This window comes from Haliotis asinina, chromosome 13 (genome assembly GCF_037392515.1).
Source record: "Haliotis asinina isolate JCU_RB_2024 chromosome 13, JCU_Hal_asi_v2, whole genome shotgun sequence".
Classification (NCBI taxonomy): Eukaryota; Metazoa; Mollusca; class Gastropoda; order Lepetellida; family Haliotidae; genus Haliotis; species Haliotis asinina.
Genome location: NC_090292.1, coordinates 38,570,898 through 38,596,457, shown reverse-complemented (window position 1 = coordinate 38,596,457; position 25,560 = coordinate 38,570,898). Strand labels below are relative to the sequence as shown.

The following is a 25,560-nucleotide window of genomic DNA, read 5'->3' as shown; positions in this document are numbered from 1 at the left end:
AACAGAATGGTACATGAGTATGTGTAATGGTGTCAGTGCAGTTCTGTTAGTACAATATAGAAGTCGCTTTAGCCATAGACTGCATGCAGAGCATCACACAAAACACGGCATACATTAAGTCTTGCAACACCTGGGACAGTGATGTGAAACTACACTTTATGCTTGTACCACTACAGGTGAACATGTGGACCTGTAGTGACAGCAGGTGTGGGGACATTGCCTGGTTCTGTGTTCGGCTGACGTAGTGGGGAAGCGACAACCTAGAGTTTTATGTTTACGTCGCCTCTGCACAGACGATGTATTACCTCGTGTATATGTGTAGTATACCACACCCAGACAATCGACGGCAGTCCAAACATAAGCCCGCGTATTAACTTCTACGTGTACGTCTTGTGTAGGTCGGTTGTCTGTAATCACCTGTGTTTGACTAGCTACAGCCTACGTTATCACCCCCATCCCGCGACACCGCAACTATGTACACAACGTCTCGCCAAGGTCACCAGTAAACCTCAAAGGTCAACAATGACAGGAAGAGTCAATTTGGAAGTCAATCTAGAGTATATTTGCTAAATAAATGAGCCGTGACGCCCCTGCAACAGTGCTTCTCTGGCCAGTAGAGCTGCCCCTTTAGGCCCTTTGTTACAAGATGCATGCAATGTCTTTCATGGCCCTGCATGCGAGTGTATGGCATGTGAATCAGTCTATCTACGGACACGAGAGGATGAACATAGGTTTTCAAACAAGGCATGCATCGCTCTCTAGACTTTAGGTCTTGTTTAATTCATTTTGCTGAAGGAGAGAGTGTGCTTTCCAGCATGTAAAGGGCAGGAACATTTCCAACACTGAAAATGGAATATGCACTTATTATAAGATAGTAAATTTCAAGCTGAACTGAAATAATTTGCTTAAAAGCCATTTGGTTTTTTAAACTTAAAATTTCTGTGTAACTCCTAGGAAGGGTATATGGTGATGTGTGGTTAGTTCCGAGTCCACACCGGCTAACAATAAAATGACGTCACATACCTAGTCGCATCCCTTCCTCAGGCCAGTGTGAACTGAAGCACGGACCCTCACTCGTTGTTTCGCCGAGTTGATATGCGCCGCCCAGGATATATTCCAGTGACGAGACAGTATTACTTAACGTTCGTGATTGTCTAGAAAAAGAGACATTATTCAGCCTTGGATTGGATTTGTCGGACCAACTGCTGCTTCTACCTTGTAAACTAAGCCCAATATTAAAATATATTCTGTTGGAGTGGTGTTTCATTACCTGTATATAACATGTGAACGCTGCACTGGTCTTATTTATGTGTGTATATATAAACACTTATAGATCCCTTCCAGCCATTGTGTAGATTCGCCAATCTGTGCCATGATACCTCTACCTCAGTGCGGGCATTGTGGAGCGATGTCAGTGTGTGACATGACACATCCACCCCTTGTAAGGGCATTGAGGAATCAGTCGGTACTGACACCTCTACCTCACTGAGTACATTCTGTGGAGCTGTCAATCTGTGTCATGATACCCCTACTTCAGTGGGGACATTGTGTAGAGGTGTCATTCTGTGCTGTGATACCCCTACCTGTGTGAGGAGATTGTGTAGAGGTGTGCGTCTGTGCGACACCTCTGCCTCATTAAGGATATGTGTAGAGGTGTAATTCTGTGCATGACTGTGCTATGACACCTATACCTCTGTGAGGACATTGTGTAGAGATGTTAGCCTGTGCTATGACACCTCTACCTGTATAGGAACATTGTGTAGAGGTGTCAGTCTGTGCTATGATACCTCTACCTGTGTAGGGACATTGTGTAGAGGTGTCAGTCTGTGCACACGGTAGATTGACTGTGCTATTACACCTGTACCTTTGTGAGGACATTGTGTAGAGGTGTTAGCCTGTGCCATGATACCTCTACCTGTGTAGGGACATTGTGTAGAGGTGTCAGTCTGTGCTATGATACCTCTACCTGTGTAGGGACATTGTGTAGAGGTGTTAGTATGTGCTATGATACCTCTACCTCAGTGGGGATATTGTAGAAGTGTCAGTCTATACTATGACACCTCTACCTGTGTGAGGGCATCTTGTAGAGGTTGTCTTGCGGGTGATTCCTGCAGTCTTTTGTAATCCAATGGTTTTCATGCAAATATCTAATATAGTATTGCACGTGCCTCTGGTTGGAAAACACTGTATTTGTGTCAATTGGGGATTTTTACACAACTGAGCATGCCGAGAAAAGCGAGACTGAAACGTTTTAATTTGTCCAGGTCGGGGTGACCTCTGCGCTCGGAATAAACACAGCATATGGGCTGCCTTTGTTTCAAAACAATGACAACCCATGCTTGCCACAAAAGGCGACTATGCTTGTCGTAAGAGGCGACTAACGGGATCGTGTGGTCAGACTCGCTGACTTGGTTGACACATGTCATCGGTTCCCAATTGTTCAGGTCGATGCTCATGTTGCTGATCAGTAGACTGTCTGATCCAGACTCGATTATATACAGACCGCCGCCATATAGCTGGAATACTGCCGAGTGCGGCGTAAAACTAAACCCACGCACTCAAAACAATGAAATTACACAATTATTTTAAATCGCTATTTTTTATCCGCTGACCCGTAAATATGCTCTTTCAATGGATTATAAACCAAATGTTTACGTGTGAGAATGGACATCTGATGCTGTTTTACTGAGATCAGATTAGGCTCAGGTGCGTCATAGAAGCCGGCTAATCCTTCATCATGGACAGGTGTTGTGTACAGGTCTCAAGGTGCTGTGATTATTACTGCTGTTTCCGGAAAATATGCTTCAGGTGTGTTTACATTTCCTCATTCCGCCAGTCGCCTCACGGGAGGAGCGAAAGTCTTTGAGCACAAAGACAACGCAACTGGATGTTTGAAACGCTGAAATTGAAGAGCATTGAACGAAAATAGACAGGTCACACACCCTCGACAACTTCGCCAAACAACTGTGAACATTGAGACCAAAACGCCTAACACTCCATCCATCTGGAACATGCTCATACTTCCAATTACAGTGAAGATGCTACACTGATGCAGCTGTTTGGCGGGCCCCGACCTGTGTCGGTACGGGCATGCTAAAGGCGGGATACTTCCGACTCAGAGCATCTTTTTCTTGTCGAGTTATGGCTTTAACAAGGCGTAGACAAATGTCTCCAGTCTAAAATATGATGTCTAATATGGTGTGTGCATTTGTTACCTGACCACCCACGGAATAAGATGCCTTACGAAGCCGGTGAGTTGAGCAGCGGCAAGCCATGGGCAGACCGTGTCATGTTTATAAACAAAACTTCCAATACTACACAACGACTAGGTAGGACTTTGGTAGCGTTTGGTCATCGAATGATCAGCTTTTTATGTGGAGGTAGGTTTTGGGTTCCTGTCGAGTGATGGGGTAGAGTGGTAAAAGTATTTTGTTATTCGTTCCTGTCTGGTGGAAGTGGCGGGGTTGTAGGTATCTTGTTGGTTCGTCATGTAGATGCCCTGTTTCTGTGATGCATGTTCAATGTGGCACCTGCAATACACCCAGTATCCAGGTCTAGCAATCTGCACAGTCATTTCTTGCGGAAAACCTTACTTTTACTTGATATTTGTTGATATTAGTTGATAGCCTGTTCTTTGTTCTCATCATGCATTACGTCAGGGTACAAGGCGTGCCCCACGATGTATCGCACGCGACTGTATGGCTTATCTCATGCCTGTAGCTGTATTGTGTTTGTACGTTGTGCAACATGCTGTGAAACACACAATATGGGTGTTGCAGGAATGTCCTGCAAAGTTCCAAAATAGTTCCTGTGCGTTATTTATGCCCTGTTTAAAGAAAATTTCATGTGGGACCAAAATACACGCTCTGTCAATATTAAGAAGGTAAGAATAGCCTTATCACAGTTTCGTTCCGTTTGGCATGATGTGGGGCGGTATATGGGAAATCTACTGTGTGCAAATACTGTAAATTGAAGGTTCTGGAATACTGAATACCTTGTTCTGCTAATTTGTGATATCTATCCCGTCATTTCACGAAACAACCACCTGTACAGATATTATCCAACTATTGTCGACTGCCAACTGTATATTTATCGTAAATATTGCTTTAAGTCCTGATTTGAAGAGAATTCCACCATGCTGTTGAACGTTGAATAAAGTTTGCTTGGCGTTACAGGGTAGATCGAGCACCAAGTACGTATGTCGTTGTCAGTGGTGACCAAACGCAACTCCAATTCTCATGGTTCACGTTGTCAGAGACACAAGCCATAGACGTTGTTTTTGAACATGGTGTGTATCGGATTACCGTTTACATATTTACATAACTGACGCTGGTCCCTACCTTGTGGGTGAAAGTCTCTTGTTGCGACAGAGCGAGAAACTACGACATTGTTCGAAGTAGTGCGGTTAGTCCTGGCAAGGCATTCTACTGTTGTCTCAAATATACACCAAGGCCTATACGTTGTGACGTTTTCCTTACAGAGTGTGACGTCATCGCCTCTCCCAATGACGATAACATGATACTCAGCAACTACAACGTGACTGCGGGCTCCTACGTCATGATTGGCTGCAGGAAGTTCGGACACCGTGTGGTTGGTCCATCCAATGTCACCTGTCTCCCAACAGGGGCGTGGTCAAATGCCGTGAAACCAGCGTGTAGTTGTAAGTATCTCGGGAATGCAATTTTAATTATTTTGATTATCATGATCATCATATTTCATCAATTTATCGATTATCTCCCCTGAATGACAGCTGAGCTTACAACTAATTATGACCGTGAATGAGAAACGTTGATGGTGCTGCGGTTCGAAATACATTTGACCTCATTTTGGAACATCTGAAAAATTGTTCAATTCATCTGACTGAACGTATAGTGTTTAGGACATTTTACATGAAAAATTTGTGGGAAAAGTGGAAACAGTCAAATTTCACGACACACATATCGCAAACACGAACACACACTATAGGAATACAACAAATACCCATAGCCACAAAATGTAAAAAAATGTTTATAGAAGAATGGTATGACTATATGTGTACACCGTGTCATGTCAGTAGCAGAGCTGACTGCTCCTGTCCTGCACAACTCTTCCCTGTTAACTATCATGTTTAGTACCACTGTGTGTTAGCAAATAAAATGCATTGTAATGTGTTACGATTCAAGTACCCGTACTGCGATATGCATTTCGGGATATTGGATAATACCACGCAGCCCTGTTGTTTACCTCTCATGTTTAGCTATACTGAACAGCAAAAGAAACGCAAATTTCGAAGACATAAGCTTTCGTGTTTGTGTCTTCTATTTAAATCTTGACCAAGAAAACATGGTCGCGTTTCTTTTCCTGTTCGGTATATATAGACCACGACATTCATAAAGCACATGAAGTTAATGTGCGTTTGAAGACTATAGAACAACCGTCTTTGATTGCTGGCTGAACACCTTCCCATAAACTGAAATAATGATTTTTCTTACACTGTCTCAAACTAAAAGGTTAAGAAATTAATTGCCAGAATCTAAAGCACCCGAACTTTACCATTTAATTATTTTTCGCATATCTACCAGTAATTCACTTACGAAATCAGTAAAATAACATCTAACAGTCAGACAGGTATGTTTCAGAAACAGACATTCGGTTCGGAACACAAACATTGATCATGTGGTTGCTTGAGCAAGATAATTTACCTAATTTCTGTGACATGATATAGTATTTAGCAAGAGATCTGGTAATATCAGAGTGAATGTTGTGAACTGGAGATATCCAAGTGTAGCTATTGTTTCGTAAAAACATAGACTAAACCCATTAGTTGTTTGTTTTGTTTTGTTTTTTAAATACAAGGCCTTTGAGGAGTGTGTTCAACGTTATCATAACGACCATTTTCACCTGCTATGTAAAATTACTATATCTAAGTAGTGAAAGGATTGCTCTTAAATGAAAGAGAATAAATATAAAGATGGGTACTTTCCAACACCAAGGAGTGATGAATTCATACTGGCAAACCAAAAACCACAAGACAACAGAATATTCTTTGTTATCCATGTTGAGCTTAATGTACCTTTTCTGTGGAAGTCAATATTGTTGAAAGCGAACTATTCTACACAAACAATTGACACGCATGCCTTGTACTTGAACTGTAACGGGAATCTTCCACTTTCATAGTATTACAAGATGATAAGCTGAATTTAAGCAACTTTTCATTGCAAAATTTAACCGGAAAAGATTCTACAATAATTATTTTGCAAAAAGAGATAAGGAGTTAAAAAATCCCATCGCGCGATGCCAGGGACAAGTCAGTTTTTATTTGGGGCAAACAAGTAATAGTATCTAACTTGTCCGCGGGCTACTAGATAATTTCCTCCGCTTACAGTTTCAAACTGCAAACTGGGTTTTCATTTTCATATCAGCCCAAAATGTCGCTTTTAAATTTCGCGATGATAATAAGAGTTATCTTTCCCAGATCTTTATCACTTCTCCATACACAGTAAACATTAACATCAAATACCATGCTGATTTATTCTTTCATAATTATGCGCCATTAGGATTTTGTCATTTAAATCGGAGCAAGTGGAAAATTAGTCAGGACAAGTTACTTTCTTAAGGTGACATGCCCTGTGACAGATCATTCTGAATAGATTTTGAGACGCTCCCCTCCGCTCCGGTCTATTCCATGGACACTTTCTCAGAGAATAGAAATAGTACAACAGGAAGGTCAATGTGGTTTCTAAATAGAGCAAGTCTACATTTCGCCAGGTTCTGGATCTCTGGTAAGCTTTGGGCTTCTTTTCAATTTAAATAAGTTTGTTTGTTACAATCAGAATTATATATTCAGAGACTAAGCATTAGTCCAGGCGGACAAGCCAGAAGGGAAAATGTATGACTGTTAGACAGACTATAGTTAAGTTGGTGTCGAAATGAAAGAAAGCATATATATTTGAACAAAAATTAACACAACAGATTATATACATAAATCAAGATGTAAAACAGAACAATTTCTTTATAAACAGATGATGTTATGGCAAGATATCTGTATAACCACATGATGTTATGGCAAGGTTTGTGTGTATTGTGGCAACGTTTGTGTATAACCAGATATGATACTGTGGCAAGGGTTGTGTATAGCCATATATGATATTGTGGCAACGTTTGTGTATAACCAGATATGATACGGTGGCAAGGTTTGTGTATAGCCAGATATGATACTGTGGCAAGGGTTGTGTATAGCCATATATGATATTGTGGCAACGTTTGTGTATAACCAGATATGATACGGTGGCAAGGTTTGTGTATAGCCATATATGATATTGTGGCAACGTTTGTGTATAACCAGATATGATACGGTGGCAAGGTTTGTGTATAGCCATATATGATATTGTGGCAACGTTTGTGTATAACCAGATATGATACTGTGGCAAGGGTTGTGTATAGCCATATATGATATTGTGGCAACGTTTGTACTATAAACAGATATGATACGGTGGCAAGGTTTGTGTATAGCCATATATGATATTGTGGCAACGTTTGTGTATAACCAGATATGATACGGTGGCAAGGTTTGTGTATAGCCATATATGATATTGTGGCAAGGGTTGTGTATAACCAGATATGATACGGTGGCAAGGTTTGTGTATAGCCATATATGATATTGTGGCAACGTTTGTGTATAACCAGATATGATACGGTGGCAAGGTTTGTGTATAGCCATATATGATATTGTGGCAACGTTTGTGTATAACCAGATATGATACTGTGGCAACGGTTGTGTATAGCCATATATGATATTGTGGCAACGTTTGTGTATAACCAGATATGATACGGTGGCAAGGTTTGTGTATAGCCATATATGATATTGTGGCAACGTTTGTGTATAACCAGATATGATACTGTGGCAAGGGTTGTGTATAGCCATATATGATATTGTGGCAACGTTTGTGTATAACCAGATATGATACTGTGGCAAGGGTTGTGTATAGCCATATATGATATTGTGGCAACGTTTGTGTATAACCAGATATGATACGGTGGCAAGGTTTGTGTATAGCCATATATGATATTGTGGCAACGTTTGTGTATAACCAGATATGATACGGTGGCAAGGTTTGTGTATAGCCATATATGATATTGTGGCAACGTTTGTGTATAACCAGATATGATACTGTGGCAAGGGTTGTGTATAGCCATATATGATATTGTGGCAACGTTTGTACTATAAACAGATATGATACGGTGGCAAGGTTTGTGTATAGCCATATATGATATTGTGGCAACGTTTGTGTATAACCAGATATGATACGGTGGCAAGGTTTGTGTATAGCCATATATGATATTGTGGCAACGTTTGTGTATAACCAGATATGATACTGTGGCAAGGTTTGTGTATAGCCATATATGATATTGTGGCAACGTTTGTGTATACCCAGATATGATACTGTGGCAAGGGTTGTGTATAGCCATATATGATATTGTGGCAACGTTTGTGTATAACCAGATATGATACGGTGGCAAGGTTTGTGTATAGCCATATATGATATTGTGGCAACGTTTGTGTATAACCAGATATGATACTGTGGCAAGGGTTGTGTATAGCCATATATGATATTGTGGCAACGTTTGTGTATACCCAGATATGATACTGTGGCAAGGGTTGTGTATAGCCATATATGATTTTGTGGCAACGTTTGTGTATAACCAGATATGATACTGTGGCAAGGGTTGTGTATAGCCATATATGATATTGTGGCAACGTTTGTGTATAACCAGATATGATACTGTGGCAAGGTTTGTGTATAGCCATATATGATATTGTGGCAACGTTTGTGTATAGCCAGATATGATACTGTGGCAAGGTTTGTGTATAGCCATATATGATATTGTGGCAACGTTTGTGTATAACCAGATATGATACTGTGGCAAGGTTTGTACTATAACCAGATATGATACTGTGGCAAGGTTTGTGTATACCCAGATATGATACTGTGGCAAGGGTTGTGTATAGCCATATATGATATTGTGGCAACGTTTGTGTATAACCAGATATGATACTGTGGCAAGGTTTGTGTATAGCCATATATGATATTGTGGCAACGTTTGTACTATAAACAGATATGATCTTATGGGAAAGTTTGTGTATAACCAGATGTGATGTTATGGCAAGGTTTCTACTATAACCAGATACGATGTTATGGCAAGGTTTGTGTATAACCAGATATGATGTTATGGCAAAGTTGTGTAATTTTGGAAATAAGTCCTGCTAGCTATGTCAGACCGTTTCCAGCCCTCTAAATATAATTCACACGAGTCCGAAACAAGGGTTTCATCATTACGCTGCTTACACATAATTTGGTATCATTCCATAATCTTGCATGATTTCAAAGCATGTTCAGGAGAGTGATATATTCACAAATTGAACGTTCACTAGCCACTCGATCGGACCAGAGACTGTTGAAATTTTACAATTATTGGCCCGACTGCATGGTTTTTACTACATAGCCACTGGCTAGCGGACCAGACTTGCACATGATTAAGGCATAATGTAGTAATTTAAGATGCTAATACCTGCCTAAAGAATGCATGTAAACTGTCAGAAACTGCGACAGACAGAAACCACTCTGGTTCCAAACTGTATATAATTGGCCTTAATCTGGCATCCAGTTTTTCTTATCATTGTGATCAGGTGTGTACAGATGGTGATCGATGTTCATCAGAATCATTTTTCATATTTCCTTCGGCGTTTGACTATTGATTGTGTTTTGGTGAAACATAAACAACGCAAGTATATTACACAGAGGATTCTGACACTACAGGCTCTATAAATGTAATGAGAAATAAAGAAAACATAGATGTCAATATTTGACATCCGATGCTATATATATGTTCTGTAGACAGATGAGGACAAAAAATGTCAAGAAAATTCGAAGCAATGAGCTCATCAACATGTTATGAAAGTTGTGTTTTGAAAAAATGTTAATGAATGACAGTTTGTGTTACATTGTCAATCTTCGTGTAATCAACAGACTATAGTCCTATCTTCACAGTTATTAGCCGAGAGCCGCGATGCGGTCCTATACAGTCAAGACATGACCCTGCATCGCGGCCGAGAACACCACCTTCATAAATCCTATTCAGATTCTAGCGGCCGATTACCCCTCGTATTTTCTTGTGATTTTTTAAATATACTTCCCGTGGGTTTTTGACTGAAAAGTCGATAGCGATCTACTCCCAGATAATTTCCCTACACATACATGTAACTGTCATGTTTTTATGTTCATACGTTTATATATTAATGGGCATGTTACCCGTAAACTTTGTGTTTCAACGATAGCGAGCTGACATGTTGACATGCTATGCGCATGCGCCAAATTTCTATAGTCTGTATCGGAAGATGTTCTTCATTAGTGGTATGCAAAACTCACTCTCGTCTCCTGTTTCGCGCGCTCGTACTTAAATTACAATCACTCTTATGTATAACGTATTTATCTGTTTTTGTGCCATGATTTATAGCTTTTCTTTGCAGAGAGGGGTGTTGTTGTTAGATATATTTTTTCTTTTGTAATCGGTAGTTTAAATTAGCAACTCTGTCCTCAAAGGATGTTGAAGTAGTGTAAAAGTACTGTCCTGAGACAGTTACTACCTCACGAACTGAAGTAAATGCAAACTTACCAGATTTTTTAAACGTGTGATTTTTGTGGTTTCCAAATATGGCTAAATTTGACTACTATCGCCAGCGGTACAAAAGATCATGTAAATCCAGATAGGGTCCATGCAGGTAAACTGAATCTGTATCATATGATTGTATATTGGGGAAAGCATTAAATCCATATACATGTAACCTCAGAACTTCATACTACAGGGGGGATGCAGATTAATTTATGCTGTTGCTTAGAGGGTGATGTTTAAAGGGGAAAAATAGACAAAGATTAGTTAATCAAAATGGCAAAATGATACTGATACATAAATATCGAAAGATAATTTGACGTCAGTAAGTAACAGCAACGAAGACAAAGCTAAGATGATTTCAACACCGTGTTATTCACAGAAATTAGGATGCTGACAACAGATAAAGACGTTCAAATTTAAAATTGTAGTTTAGCTGTATTCTTTCTGCAAAGCTGAAACAGAAAATATCATTCATATTTTATTTAAACCTACACATGTAAAATCATTGAGGAACAACCACGTATAGCTGAGTGAGTGAGTTCAGTTTTAAGCTGCACTCAGCAAATATTCCAGCCATATGGCGCCGATCTGTAAATAATCGAGCTTGGACCAGACAATCCAGTGATCAACAGCGTGAACATCGCAAATGGAATACGATGATGTGTGTGGACAAAGTCAGCGAGCCTGACCATCCGATTCCGTTAGTCGCCTCTTGCGACAGACAAGTGATGCTGAAAATCAAATCTATCCCGAATCTTTACGGGTGCACAACCTTATAAAATGGATAGAAAATTATTCCGGTACTAAACAAAATGCATAATAGAACACCCTCATTTTTTATAATTGAAAGAAAAGTGTAATGACGTCTGAATTCAAATTACCTTGCAACAAGCAATACGTCTGCACAAACACGATCAAATTCACTCACAGATTAAGTTCAAACATTCATATTATCCGGCAAAATAAAACTAATTCTAGTAAAAACATTCTTATCTTACACTTGGGCCTGCTTGGATTTTGTTAACAATACAAGAATGTAAATTTGGAGAATGCTTGAAATTCTTGGACATGTGTCGAAGTGAAATATCATAGTGAAAACGACAAGATCGTGCTTCCTTAAGTGTCCTGAGCGCTATATTGTACAAAAATAAATGTGCTAACGTCTTTTTCATTTGGATGTGAATGGAATCCTCTCTGCAAAGAAAAGCTATAAATCATGGCACAAAAACAGATAAATACGTTATACATAAGAGTGATTGTAATTTAAGTACGAGCGCGCGAAACAGGAGACGAGAGTGAGTTTTGCATACCACTAATGAAGAACATCTTCCGATACAGACTATAGAAATTTGGCGCATGCGCATAGCATGTCAACATGTCAGCTCGCTATCGTTGAAACACAAAGTTTACGGGTAACATGCCCATTAATATATAAACGTATGAACATAAAAACATGACAGTTACATGTATGTGTAGGGAAATTATCTGGGAGTAGATCGCTATCGACTTTTCAGTCAAAAACCCACGGGAAGTATATTTAAAAAATCACAAGAAAATACGAGGGGTAATCGGCCGCTAGAATCTGAATAGGATTTATGAAGGTGGTGTTCTCGGCCGCGATGCAGGGTCATGTCTTGACTGTATAGGACCGCATCGCGGCTCTCGGCTACACAGTTATGTGCAATTATTCCAACCCACCGCTCACGCAAGTCGGGCACGTCGTTCTGACGATGTAGATCTATTAAATTTTAGTTAAGTAATTTAACAACCGTTTGGTTTTGGGGGTATTTTTATGTATATGGACAACATTTCGGAGTGCATTATAGAAGTGAGTTTGTGCGACTACCCTTTCTCACAAATTGACACAATCAGTTCAAAACCGGTCTATTTATAGTCTTTGCCGCGGCTCGCTCAGTACGAATAGACAGCAAACACTCGCCTGGGCTGAGCGTGGTCGTCGTGGCCGAGTGGTTAAGGCGATAGACTAGAAATCTATTGGGATCTTCCCGCGCAGGTTCGAATCCTGCCGACGACGCACACCTTTTTTTCTTCTCACATTATTTCATAACCTTCATAAACAATGGAAAGACTGCCCACGGATTTAAGGGAATGGTTTTAATTTTTTTTTTATCATTATTTTGTTAAACATTTTGCAGTCTTCACAAATATTAGAAACGACGGATCAAAGGGTAAGGAGGAGGATGGTACACTGACGAAAAAAAATATGGGACAAGCATATATATTTCTCTGTTTTCACTTTTTTTTACACGAAGACCATAACAAAAGAAACAGCTGGGAGTTTTGTATTAAGTGTTACATGTCAGTATCTGTCATTCACCAAGCGACCCTTGATGATCCGGAGTAGAATAGGCTTTTAGCAACCCACACTTGCGTTGAAATGCGACTATACTTGCTGAGTGTGGCGTAAAACTAAACTCACCCACTCCCAATCATCAAGCCACGTGAGGTGATGGATAAAGTTGAATCTAAGTCACTATTATTGTGCACGTATCCCTATTTCGAGTTATTTGATCCTTCATCGTTTCCAGGTGAACCCAAAAGCAAACAGACTGCTTCTTGTGACAAACATGGGATCATACTCAACACACTAGAATTCCTGTGTTCAGTTCGTGCTTATCACAATACACGATTGAAACATGTAGGAGAAGATCTGTGTTGTGTTATTATTTCGGAAACTACTTCTTATATATGTTCTTCTATATCTACAGCTGTACGCTTGGTATTCTCATCACTTTCTCTATATCTCATGCATGCCAGTTTCTTTAACAATTTTCATTATTTGTGGTTGGAAATCGGATCGGTCGTGTTGTCATGGTGACCATACTGTCTTTGCATTGCTGATGTTACGTTCTTATATATTCTTTTCAGATTGAAGATTCAAATTCAAATTCACTTTTGTTCTTGTTTTCCTCATAATAAAATAAGTCATAACCACCATTTTTAGCGCGGAAGTCTGTTTTCAAATCATATACAAGATGTTGTGTTTTCTTACCTACCTCGCAAAAGTTGTTTATGGGTGAATACTGTTGTATGTGACAGGGACATGGGAGCTGACGACCCACGAGAAGCTCGTGCTTGGGACATCCATCGCTGCCGGGGCTTTTCTCCTCCTCGTTACCATAGCAATCATAATCGCATACTGTTGCTGCTACAGACGGATGAGAGCCCGGGAACATGAGTGAGTATATAGACTGTAGCTGTAGTCTACGTCACATTTTGCTTAAGTTACCTTGCAACATGAGCTGTGCTATTCTCATTATCGTCACAGCTGACAACAGGGGCTCTAGGGGCACCCTCGATTTCTGTTTTGCATGTTGGATGCAGATCTTCTGGACTGATTGACCCCTTGATTTCAGGGGAAATTACACTTTTTCTCCGATAGAAAATCAATACTTAGAAATGTCAGAAACGCAAATACGTTTTGAGAGTCACAGTTCCATTCTCTCTTAAAAACAGAATTTGATAGTCGGATCGAATTTTTGGGTCGGGCGATAATGAGAAGCAAATACAATGCCGACAAAGTACAGCTATGATATTTTCTTTACAACATTATTTTAACTATATTTTGATGGAGTTAGTATAGCTACTGTAGACTTTCACAAACATTTGGGTCTGACGTTTTCTTCAAATGGCAGTTGGTCTTATCACACCGGAAATGTTATGGAAAAAGTCTCTAAAGTGATTGGTTAAATACATATTGAACAGGAAAACGTTTTCAAGAATTTAATGTGAGGTCTGGGATTGATGTCTGATTGAAGATTCGAACAAGTTAGAAAGTCTACAGCTGGAAGGAGCGGTTGTGTGTGTGTGCGTGCGTGCGCGCGCGCACACACAAATAGACGCCCAGTCGAGTAGAGTTCTTTATTATGAAACTGGATTGCGACTCGTTATCGGAGAGAAGAAAGGATGGTAAATTAAGCTTGTTTTATAAGATTAAACATAACATCGCCCCTTCATTCTTAAATGATTTGTTCCATACCTGTTGTAGGAAAAAGAACTCATTATATCTTGCATAATACTGACAATTATACAGTTCCCGATACAAGACTAAAATATTCAACTTCTTCGTTTATTCCGCCAGCTATAAAAGCCTGGAACGATCTCCCGTCAACTGCAAGGAATTGTGATCCCATTTCGTCATTTAAAGGAAATCGTGAAGCAAATCGCAATAGTGCCCCATCATACCTTTCATCTGGAATACGTAAACTAAATATTTTACACACAAGGTTAAGATACAATGTAAGCACGCTCAACTACGACTTACAGATCCATCATGTTCTTGTGGATGTATTTGTGAAAATGTATATCATAATTTCTTGGACTGTCTGCATCATGAAACACAAAGAGAATCTTTGTTAACTAACATAAGTTATATTTTACAAAAGAGATGTTTAATTACTAAATATATGCCTTATTTTACATGGCAATGGAGTCCTCTCGATTGAGAAAATCTGAACATCTTCAAACATGTCCATCATTGCATCAATCAAACTAAACGATTCCCTTGTTCATCCTAATCACTTGTGTTCTCAAACACGAGACCTCTCATGTATATCTTCTCTGTTTCTCTTTTAAATATATTTGTTGTAAATATTGGGAGAGGGCGTCATAAAGCTGGCTAACATGTGCCAAATCCTTTTCTTAAATGAATAAAATATGTTGAAATCAAAATTATTGAATCAAGAACATGCTTATATATGGCCTGTCAACTCCTTGCTTCTATGACTTATTGCTGAGGTGTTGAGTGTCTCATCAGACTATGCCCCGCTTTTCCCCTGAAAACCTTGATAATGTTTCATATCCGGCTGGCTGCACCCACTGTGCCATCCGTTTTTGCGTCATAATATTCCATCAGACGACTTTGTGATTTTGTAGGAACTTTGGCGCCGTGTACGAGGACCGAGTGACGCCGTCCAAGAAACACAACTACGACCACTACGGTCCTCCCATCATCGAAGGAGGTCCAGGCATCTACCCCGACGCCTACTACGCTTACCAAGAGTATGTAAAGCTGGCTAACACACACTCTGTGGACAGCGTCAGTTAGTACCCGTTAGGGGGCACCACCTTGGGGATGCCGAGACAGTGACGTCGCGAACACCCTTGCTTGCCGTTGTAGATAAAATACTTGTATATAAACACCAGAAAAAACTCGACTCAGTTTCCATACTGGCATCCCGATTGTGTGTAGTGTAATATTTGATAATGTATGTTCGCCTAATTTGAACGAGTATATCTAGTTTCTTTATGTTAATTTTCAAGCAGTATTGAGTGGGATTAACAATTCCGCCTAGTTTCGGGTAGTTTGTATTCTGAAAATAGTTATGTCTGCTTATGCTGCTTACAATAACTCACTTTTGCTACTACTACTACTACTACTACTACTACTACTACTACTACCATGGACACAGCTTGTAGACCGCTTCTTAAGCACAGTACTCCTCGGCTTTAGGTTTCAGACACCCACTGCCAATACTATCATGTCCTTGTGTATATTTTGTAGACACGTGAAACTGCATGGCGATTGTGCATGGATGATCATGTCTACTAACAGATTTTGTTGTGTTGGTGCAGGTACCCTGAGAACAAGACGTACCCACCCGACATGACGGACGTTTCGGGGCTGGACAGACCATGGTGAGTCGCTGTCCCTACTGTATACTTTCGGTATATATACACTTTAAAAAAAGTTGGGGAACCTGAACTTTCGTAGAAAGAAAACCCATTGAGAAACGTAACAGAGACAATCATCTTGTGTATACATCATTTCACGTTATCACCACACGCAAACTCAATGCATGGGAAGCACGTGCACAACGTGGGGGCCACCTACACGTGCATGGGGTGTCATTATGAATCTTGACGTTTTTCAGGCAGATCGATAAATCACTGTAGACCATTTTTTCCGATAATTTTCTTGCATCTGTGCATGGTCAGTGTTTTAGGGGTCAAATCACGCACTACTGACAGAAAATTGAAACCTGAAATTTTCATGTCATACTCCAGTCACCTAACAAGGGGGATAACTGAACGAATAGCTTTGCTTAGAATAAAACCCATGTGGTGATGCATTCTCAAAACATTCATTATTATCGTATGAACATTGATTCAATCTCATATGTCTCACAATTTCGACAATCGTCCCCTACTTTTTTTTGGAGAGTATATGTTTCTCCCTTGGTGAAACCTACATGCACCATCATGATGTCCAGAGAAGTGAGTTTAGTTTACACCGCTTTTAGCAATATTCCAACGATATCACGGCGGTGGAACACCAGAGGTGGGCGTCACACATTGTACCCGTGTGGGGAATCGAACCTGGGTCTACGGAGTGACGCGCGATCGCAAGGGTCAACCCTTGGCTACCCACCACCCCACTGCGGAAGGAACATAAAACAGTTTACCATATAATGGAGAGTGTCATCGATGCAATAAACCGATCTAATAAACTTGGTATCCAAATCAAATAAATGTGCAAATGTGCATCACAAAACTCCAAACAGCGTCATGCGAATCCCACAATGTAAACGTTGAATGATGACGTCGACGTCGTCGGGAGTTTTTTAGGGTTTTTTCCATTGGGCGAGTTTGTAAAGAAACATGGCTGCCCCCAAGTTCAATATTGGCGATTCTGTCAGAGTTGACGATAGAGGTGCTGGAGTTATTACGGCAGTGATTAATTTTGGAAAAGATGAACCGGAATACTTTGTTCAAATAGAAGGTACAGAATATGAGGCTCGAATGAACCTGAAACTGACTAAATCTCGGCATGCTCTGAACATGGTCGTTTGTTCTCGAACGTTGACTTCCTCTCGGTTTATGAACTTGTGAAAACACACTACTGTTTGTCTGTAAACAAAATCCTATTTCTTACTTTCTCTTGAATGTTATCTTGTTTTATTGTTCTTGCAAGACGAAAAAGTCATTCTAGGTTCATATTCAGGATTGTACTATATGTGAGACCTGTCATAACCACATACCGCCGTTGCGAAATGTCACTGACCTTGACCTCGCTTCAAATGCTATGTATTCATACGCAAACAATATATTCTCTTTAAACATATTATGCTCTAATTTTAAACTATTCTAAGCATCACATTATATAATAAAGAGATTATTAGTGTTTCCGTATTATTAATATCATATTTTTAGGGATAAAAAAATATGCATTATGCTCGCCAAAGGCTCGCATAATCCAATTTTTATCCCTAATAATATGATAGTTGTAATACAATTTTTATGATAGTTTACAGTTGTCGGGTATGAAATATTCACCACCATTTCGTCTTACTCGAATAAAGTCTTGGATCCGCACAGACAGCTCCCTTATTCAGCGACGGGTTGGTTTGAGAGGCGAGGAGGAGTTGCGTCCCTTGATGTATTACGCTTGCATTGCCTCTTGAATAATGCATGATAATTTTGACTCATCCCCAATGAATATTATTCCTAAACGTTTGTATTATGTTTGCAGGCTGGGCTATATCCCTCGTCCCAAGGTGGCTGACGGGCGATATTACCACTGACAGTCACCTGTCTTCGGAGCAATAAATCAAACCGTTGTTGCCGGCTGCACATCGAGATCTCGAAAGTGCTTCACTGTGGAGACATGCGACACCCAGTGTTGAGATCGAAGAGCTTGACTTTAGTAGCGAGCATTAAGCCATGGACGCAATGATTAATGGCAGCGTGTTCAGACTAGATATTCGGGTGTGTTGGGGAATGGCCGCGTGACAGAGGCAGCGATAAGTGTGCCTTCCTACCAATCAGGAGGGTAGGGAGACGTGACCAACAAACCCGGTAGCGGAGTCAGTGACGTAACTGGCATTGTGTTCAACGAACGTCAGGCAGTGCTGGTGCCATAACAACCCTAAATGTCGATGACGTCTCCCATTACAGAGCATGTTGCCATAGCAACCTGGTTAGCCATGTTGCCCGACTCGTAGAAATTTCTGTCTATATAGCCACATCTCTCCTATGTTTAGCGCGAACTCTCCTAAACATAGACTGCATATTTTTGTACTCAACGCGTCTTTTTATATCATGTCCAGAAATACTTGTACGGAGACAGCTGCGGCTCGACTATGTATCCTTCATGACACCGGGGTGTAGGGGTTGTCCAGTAGCCGTGGCCACTGGAGACTCGTGGCGATTATACACAGTTATGCATTAAGGTCAAACACTTACCATTTCATTTGTGTACAGAGAAATGTAATATATCTTTTATTAAAGAAATACGTACTAAACTGCCTTGAGTGTCAAGAAGTGAGGGGGTAAAGCAACTTTGAAACAGTATCAACTGGAGGTGTGTACGTGTGTTGTCAGATATGACCCTCCTACATAATGGGGGTATGGTTTGAACAGCTACATGGATGAGATCATTACACTGTAGTATGGATTGGAATGTTATCTGGGTGGCAACACAAGACTGTAGTATGGATTGGAATGTTATCTGGGTGGCAACACAAGACTGTAGTATGGATTGGAATGTTATCTGGGTGGCAACACAAGACTGTAGTATGGGTTGAACAGTTACCAGCGTGAGAACAAAAGACTCTGTGTTTTGAACAGATACCTGAATGGGAACATACGACGGTAGTATGGTTTGAACAGTTACCTGAGTGGTAAGATAAGACTGTAGTTAGGGGATATACATACATAGTTGGAAGATCAGAGGTGCATGACGAAATTATGATAGTTCTAAATATGATTTAAAACCGAACGCGTAGCGTGATGTTTTAGATAAAAAAAGAAACACAGCTATTATATTTTCGCTATATACCTCTGATTTTTCAACACTTCACGTTTATCTCCATTCTACAACACCGTTATTAAGATTTTAATTAAAAAACGTTCTGTGTTGGGAAAATCATAACAGATATATTCCATGAGTATATACCTCTGGATGACTTTGACTGTCGTATGATTTGAACAGTTACCTGGATGGAAATAGTAAACTATTGTATGGCTTGAACAGTTAATTGGGTGGCAACATAAGACTGCGGTGTGGTTTGAACATTTTAAGAAGGTTAAAGCATCACATTTTCCATTAATTGTCAGAGTCAGCATCAACAACCATGTCTAACTGACGACAAGTCTCACTGGGTAATTACCCCAGAGTCAACAAGTCGTGTTTCGTCATATTTCAGAGCTCTAAACGTTCTGATTGTGTGGAGATAATTAAAATAATTAATTCGTTTTTATTTATCATTAATTAGGGATTCAAATATCGAACCGAGATAGTGATAATGATTATCCAAAATGAAAAGTAAGGTGGCAGTTTCGATTGTCGATGTATGGAACCGAATAGTTACAGCCTTACAACACATCACAATTTAATCTGGACACCCAAAGGCCCAGGAACTATACGCACTGGGCAAACTCTCTGACAAAGGATTTACGAAAATTCAAAATGCAGCTGTCGTGAATATATTAAAATACCTCTCCCATAGGCGAGATTTTTTTATTTCATTTTTTGGGGGTAAATTCTAGACTTTGGAATTTCCAGAATTGAATTGTGACATATTGGTCTTATATGAGCTGAACGAGACCTGGATTCGCCACCTTGTTTGACCTTGCTGAGACCGCCAATGGATGGAGATACAGTCTCAGATGAACACTGCCTAACGGTTAGATACACAAGACACATCGTTCACCTTAACCAGTCGGCATTCCCCGGCTGTAACCTTACGGTGCATCACCTGTGATTGACCATACTTCTTTTATATCAAAAACGACAGGAAGACACTGTCAGATGCTGACACTAGAACACGAAGGATGCACGCCTCTTGCGATTTCTTATGAAATATGCACACATCTACACGTTTGCCGTTATAGATAATCACAAGCCTATCTACACATTGCTGCAGGAGGTGACGAGCTTATTATAACATTTTCTTCCGACAGCAGCATTAAAATTCATGGGGTCTCTGAGAGTGTCTGCTTCTTCTCCGCAAAGTTCCGCGTTCCGCATACTGGCTTCCAATGGCGTCAACAGGCAGTCCATACACAGTGATACATACACCTTCAGTGGACACTGGCTCAGTGTATCTATACTCCACAGTAAACATATTTACACTTAAACATTGTCGACGTAAAGTTGCCGGACAACATAACATGATATGGAAACAAAAATTTACTCTATGCATTTGTTTTTAATCATTTTCATTAATTGCTTCGATGTGTGTGTACTTAGTGGTCACGAATAAATGCCCCAGCACTACCTTCATGTGAAGCTCCGCTGGATTTTCTTCTTAGCAGTACTTTAAGAAATATCAGGGTACATCTGAATGACTGTTTCCAGATCGAGGAGTAACATGTTACATCATGTTCCAGTGATAGTTCTCTACACCGCCTGCGTTGCCTTAAATTTGCTTGTGTTTAATAATGGCCCCTAAACACCTGCTTATTGCATTGTTGGAATCGTTGAACGGTCAGGGAAGATGATAGAAAAGCTTTTGTTGCCTCATCTGTCAAGCTCTCTTACGGTTTATAAGAAGTGGCATTACGGTGAAAGTGTAACATATGGACAATTCATTTGCACAAAAAGCTTGGCACACACAATATTCAGTCTGATTCATAAAACACTGAAGACTGCTGTAAGTGTTCGTAGTCATCGCTTGGGGAAAGTTTGCATCCCTATTTCCATACGCTATCACACTGGCTGGTTATCGTAATGTCCACGTTCACGATTTCCTAAACTTTTGCTGAATATATGTGGCGTATATGTAAGTAAAAAGAGGAAAATAAGGAAATTTGTCAAACGTGAACGTTCTCGCATATTTCTCTGGGGACCTGAGGCTCAAACATTAAGAACTTCTCAGGACGTAATTATATACATTACATTACAGGCCGTCTTCTCGCCACTTCGTTTGATTGTCTTGGGAGTTCTGTTGTAAACTAAGTTTCCTATTGTTACATCTGTATACAGCACATTCTGCTGATGAGAACGGGTTTTACTTTACACCTTACTATAATCTCACATTCTGAATTTAGCGTTTGCTTCGTTTTGTAAAATCATGAGCAGATTGAAAACAGTTTAATTAATACCGAACGGTATACCGAGCTTATAAGCATTGAGTTTTTACCGTAAGATTGCGAGTTTATTTTGATTGCTTGATATTTACCGTACGTAAACACATGGTAAATGGTACACCTTACCATGGAAGAGCATTCCTTCAACGAACTGCAGAAATCAACGTCCAGTTTATCATATACTATGATAGAACAACAGCCACGTTTGTGGTCATAATGGCCCACACGGCTGATCCACCTCACCTAAACCCACAGAGAACGCCAGTATGAGTCAGTGAGTCAGCAATATTCCATCTATATCACAGAGGTCTGTAAATAATCGAATCTGGAATAAGCATTTCAATGGTCAAAAACATGAGCGTCGATCTGCGCAACTGCGATGCGATGACGTGTTTCAGCCATGTCAACGTGCCTGACCACCTGCTGTCGTTTGGTCGCCTCTTACAAGCATGGGTTGCTGAAGACCATTTCTAACACGGATCTTCACAGGTAATCAGCAATGAACTGTACAGCAAGCACTGAATCGAGACAAAACAGCAGATCCTGATCTAAGAATTATGTCCATAGTTGCTGACCATAGATGTGGCTGAGGCTGGTTTGTTTTTTAGATAAAGCCATTCATGACATGATAGAATGTATTTTTACTTGAATCATTTTGCCCAATTATTCTTTGGGCATGGTTTGATTGCAGTATGACAGTCAGCAGATGGCCACATATCTCATTCGCTTATTGTAAGGTGTCTGTGTTGAAGTTCACACTTTCCCCTCCTCCATTTTTCATACTACAAACATGAACGCGAGTACCCTCTTGTAGACGCCAATTTATAACATCGTTGAAGCAGTACCATGGGTGATTTCACTCTTAAGACAAGGAGGGTGGCACTAAAACCGAAACCACCATGGCAGAATATATATTATATATATTTAAGTGTCTTTTTAGAGATTGCATCTAAACCAGGTGGTAGTTTCTCGTTTGATGCACGACATGGGGGCGGCACCATGAGCTTCCCGTGTCGGGGCAGGTCTAACGGTTCCAGTCTGTTCCATAATCCGGGATGCAGATCGGAGGCGACATTATATAGTAGTTGCATAATGGTAATATGGAAAACTTCTGGCGCTATCACGGGCTATCTTTATGTAGATCGCCGCGTATCGATTTATATTCCATACACATCCTGGTAAATTGCTTATAAACAAATGCAGGTTTCAGCGCTTTTCCTCGGGTCTCATGATGTATCGTAGCTGCACCTCCTGTTGCGCTTGGTGTCAACTGTGGGAAACATGCCATGCTCACTCCAGACAGAGATCAAGTCACATGTGCCTTAGCTTGTCTTCCCTAGATGATGTCTTCACACCAATAGAGGGTAATGGCACAAGTCGAGATAGGTGGCGAGGGAGGGTGTCGGTGCCACAAGCACATTCATGAAATGTACCGATATTTGAAGAATATGAAGCACAAAATAAAGGTTTGCTACAAGCCTACAGATGACAGACACATATACCAAATGGAATATAACACCAACACCAATATCACCACAAATAAGACGGACAACTGACACGTACGAATGACCATACTCTCTTGTAGACGTAACCTGGCAAAACGAAAGGCAAACATTCCAGTTCCGTCAAATTGTGTTTGGTAAGCATAATTTGTAATATGTGTTCCTGATGTTTGTGAATGGATGTAATCGGCCGTTTTATAGGAATGGACTCACAGTAGACAACAAGAATGCGAACATCTCCGAAGATGAAGGTATGATAGACAGTGAACAGACGGACGTGTCAGAGGATGAGGGTATGATAGACAGTGAACAGACGGACGTGTCAGAGAATGAAGGTATGATAGACAGTGAACAGACGGACGTGTCAGAGAATGAGGGTATGATAGACAGTGAACAGACGGACGTGTCAGAGGATGAGGGTATGATAGACAGTGAACAGACGGACGTGTTAGAGAATGAAGGTATGATAGACAGTGAACAGACGGACGTGTCATAGGATGAGGGTATGATAGACAGTGAACAGACGGACGTGTCATAGGATGAGGGTATGATAGACAGTGAACAGACGGACGTGTCAGAGGATGAGGGTATAATAGACAGTGAACAGACGGACGTGTTAGAGAATGAAGGTATGATAGACCGTGAACAGACGGACGTGTTAGAGAATGAAGGTATGATAGACCGTGAACAGACGGACGTGTTAGAGAATGAAGGTATGATAGACAGTGAACAGACGGACGTGTCGGAGGATGAGGGTATGATAGACAGTGAACAGACGGACGTGTCATAGGATGAGGGTATGATAGACAGTGAACAGACGGACGTGTCAGAGGATGAGGGTATGATAGACAGTGAACAGACGGACGTGTCATAGGATGAGGGTATGATAGACAGTGAACAGACGGACGTGTTAGAGAATGAAGGTATGATAGACAGTGAACAGACGGACGTGTTAGAGAATGAAGGTATGATAGACCGTGAACAGACGGACGTGTCATAGGATGAGGGTATGATAGACAGTGAACAGACGGACGTGTTAGAGAATGAAGGTATGATAGACCGTGAACAGACGGACGTGTCATAGGATGAGGGTATGATAGACAGTGAACAGACGGACGTGTCAGAGGATGAGGGTATGATAGACAGTGAACAGACGGACGTGTCAGAGAATGAAGGTATGATAGACAGTGAACAGACGGACGTGTCATAGGATGAGGGTATGATAGACAGTGAACAGACGGACGTGTCAGAGAATGAAGGTATGATAGACAGTAAACAGACGGACGTGTCTGAGGATGAGGGTAATGCACGATACACAGACTTCTTGTGAACTACGACTATGTGACCTATTTTGTGGGCACTTCTTCTCATATGAACAGGGAACTGCTCTGAACTTCCTCCGACAAATAATCAAACTATTTATGATATGCTTTAGCTGCATTGATGTCATTACAGTCAATATAATTTGAGCAGACTTTGTACCTTTGCATGAGCAATTCAAGGATTACATCGGCGATCCCTTGTGGTGGGCTGTACGTCGCAATATGATAATGAGAGATGATTTGCCTTTCCGTTTGCCATCTGATCCTGGAAAACAAATTATTGACCTAAATGACCACAACCAAAATGTCATTGAAATACATCTAAATACAGTCGTTGTAAGTATACCAGAGTGTAGCTGGACGTGGTGTACGTTAGTGGAAGGCCTTTCAGTAGCAAACATGTAAGTTGAGTGAGCCTGAATACACACATTCAGCCAGCGCTATCCTCATTTCTTGTAGGATAGGGTGGGAAGATACTGCATGCTGCTGTGTATACCTTGAAAGCCAATTTCAGAATAGTTAAATATGAACTAAACGTGTTTCATATTAACATATTTACATTTTCTAGTTGAAGACAAAACTAATGTGAATGAAATTTGGTAACAGTTTATATGCAGTATGAATATCAACGAAACAGGAAGATATTGTCAGTATGACTAATCCAGCAACCAAACTGTCACTGTGAGTGAGCGGAAGTTGTTGTTGTTTTAATCCGCACCAGCAATTTGAAAGCTAATATGTAACAAATATGGTTTATATCACAATATGTAATGGACGCAGACATAAGTGGTTGTAAAATTCACAATAATCCTCAGGCAAATGCCACATTCAATGATAAAACCTGACTACTGAGTTAAAATTGTATATCTGGTCTCATAAATTTATTTCTCTTAAATAACTTAAAGAAAATGGACAGAAACTGTTGTAAAAGGTTGATCGTGATCTCATATCAGTGCAAAATCAACACAATGCGTTTGACCAAATTGTTACAAGGTTACCAAATAATGAATGTTGTGATTTCGTGAGGGTCACAG

At 40.4% G+C, this 25,560-nt stretch overlaps 1 protein-coding gene and 1 non-coding gene across 6 annotated transcripts in view; both read left to right on the top strand.

Annotated features, from left to right (window-relative positions):
* Positions 1-18,918, top strand: part of LOC137260041 (uncharacterized) — a 36,680-nt gene extending 17,762 nt beyond the window's left edge. For all 5 annotated transcript variants that reach the window (XM_067797727.1, XM_067797731.1, XM_067797728.1 and 2 more), the window contains exons 3-7: positions 4,481-4,660; positions 13,711-13,849; positions 15,547-15,672; positions 16,246-16,308; positions 18,143-18,918. In XM_067797727.1, coding sequence (XP_067653828.1) covers positions 4,481-4,660; positions 13,711-13,849; positions 15,547-15,672; positions 16,246-16,308; positions 18,143-18,194 — 560 coding nt within the window. In that variant the 3' untranslated portion in view covers positions 18,195-18,918. The remainder of the gene's footprint in view (positions 1-4,480; positions 4,661-13,710; positions 13,850-15,546; positions 15,673-16,245; positions 16,309-18,142) is intronic.
* Trnas-aga (transfer RNA serine (anticodon AGA)) lies at positions 12,604-12,685 on the top strand. Its single transcript has one exon. It is a non-coding gene; the product is annotated as a tRNA-Ser (tRNA).
* Positions 18,919-25,560: the final 6,642 nt, after the last annotated feature.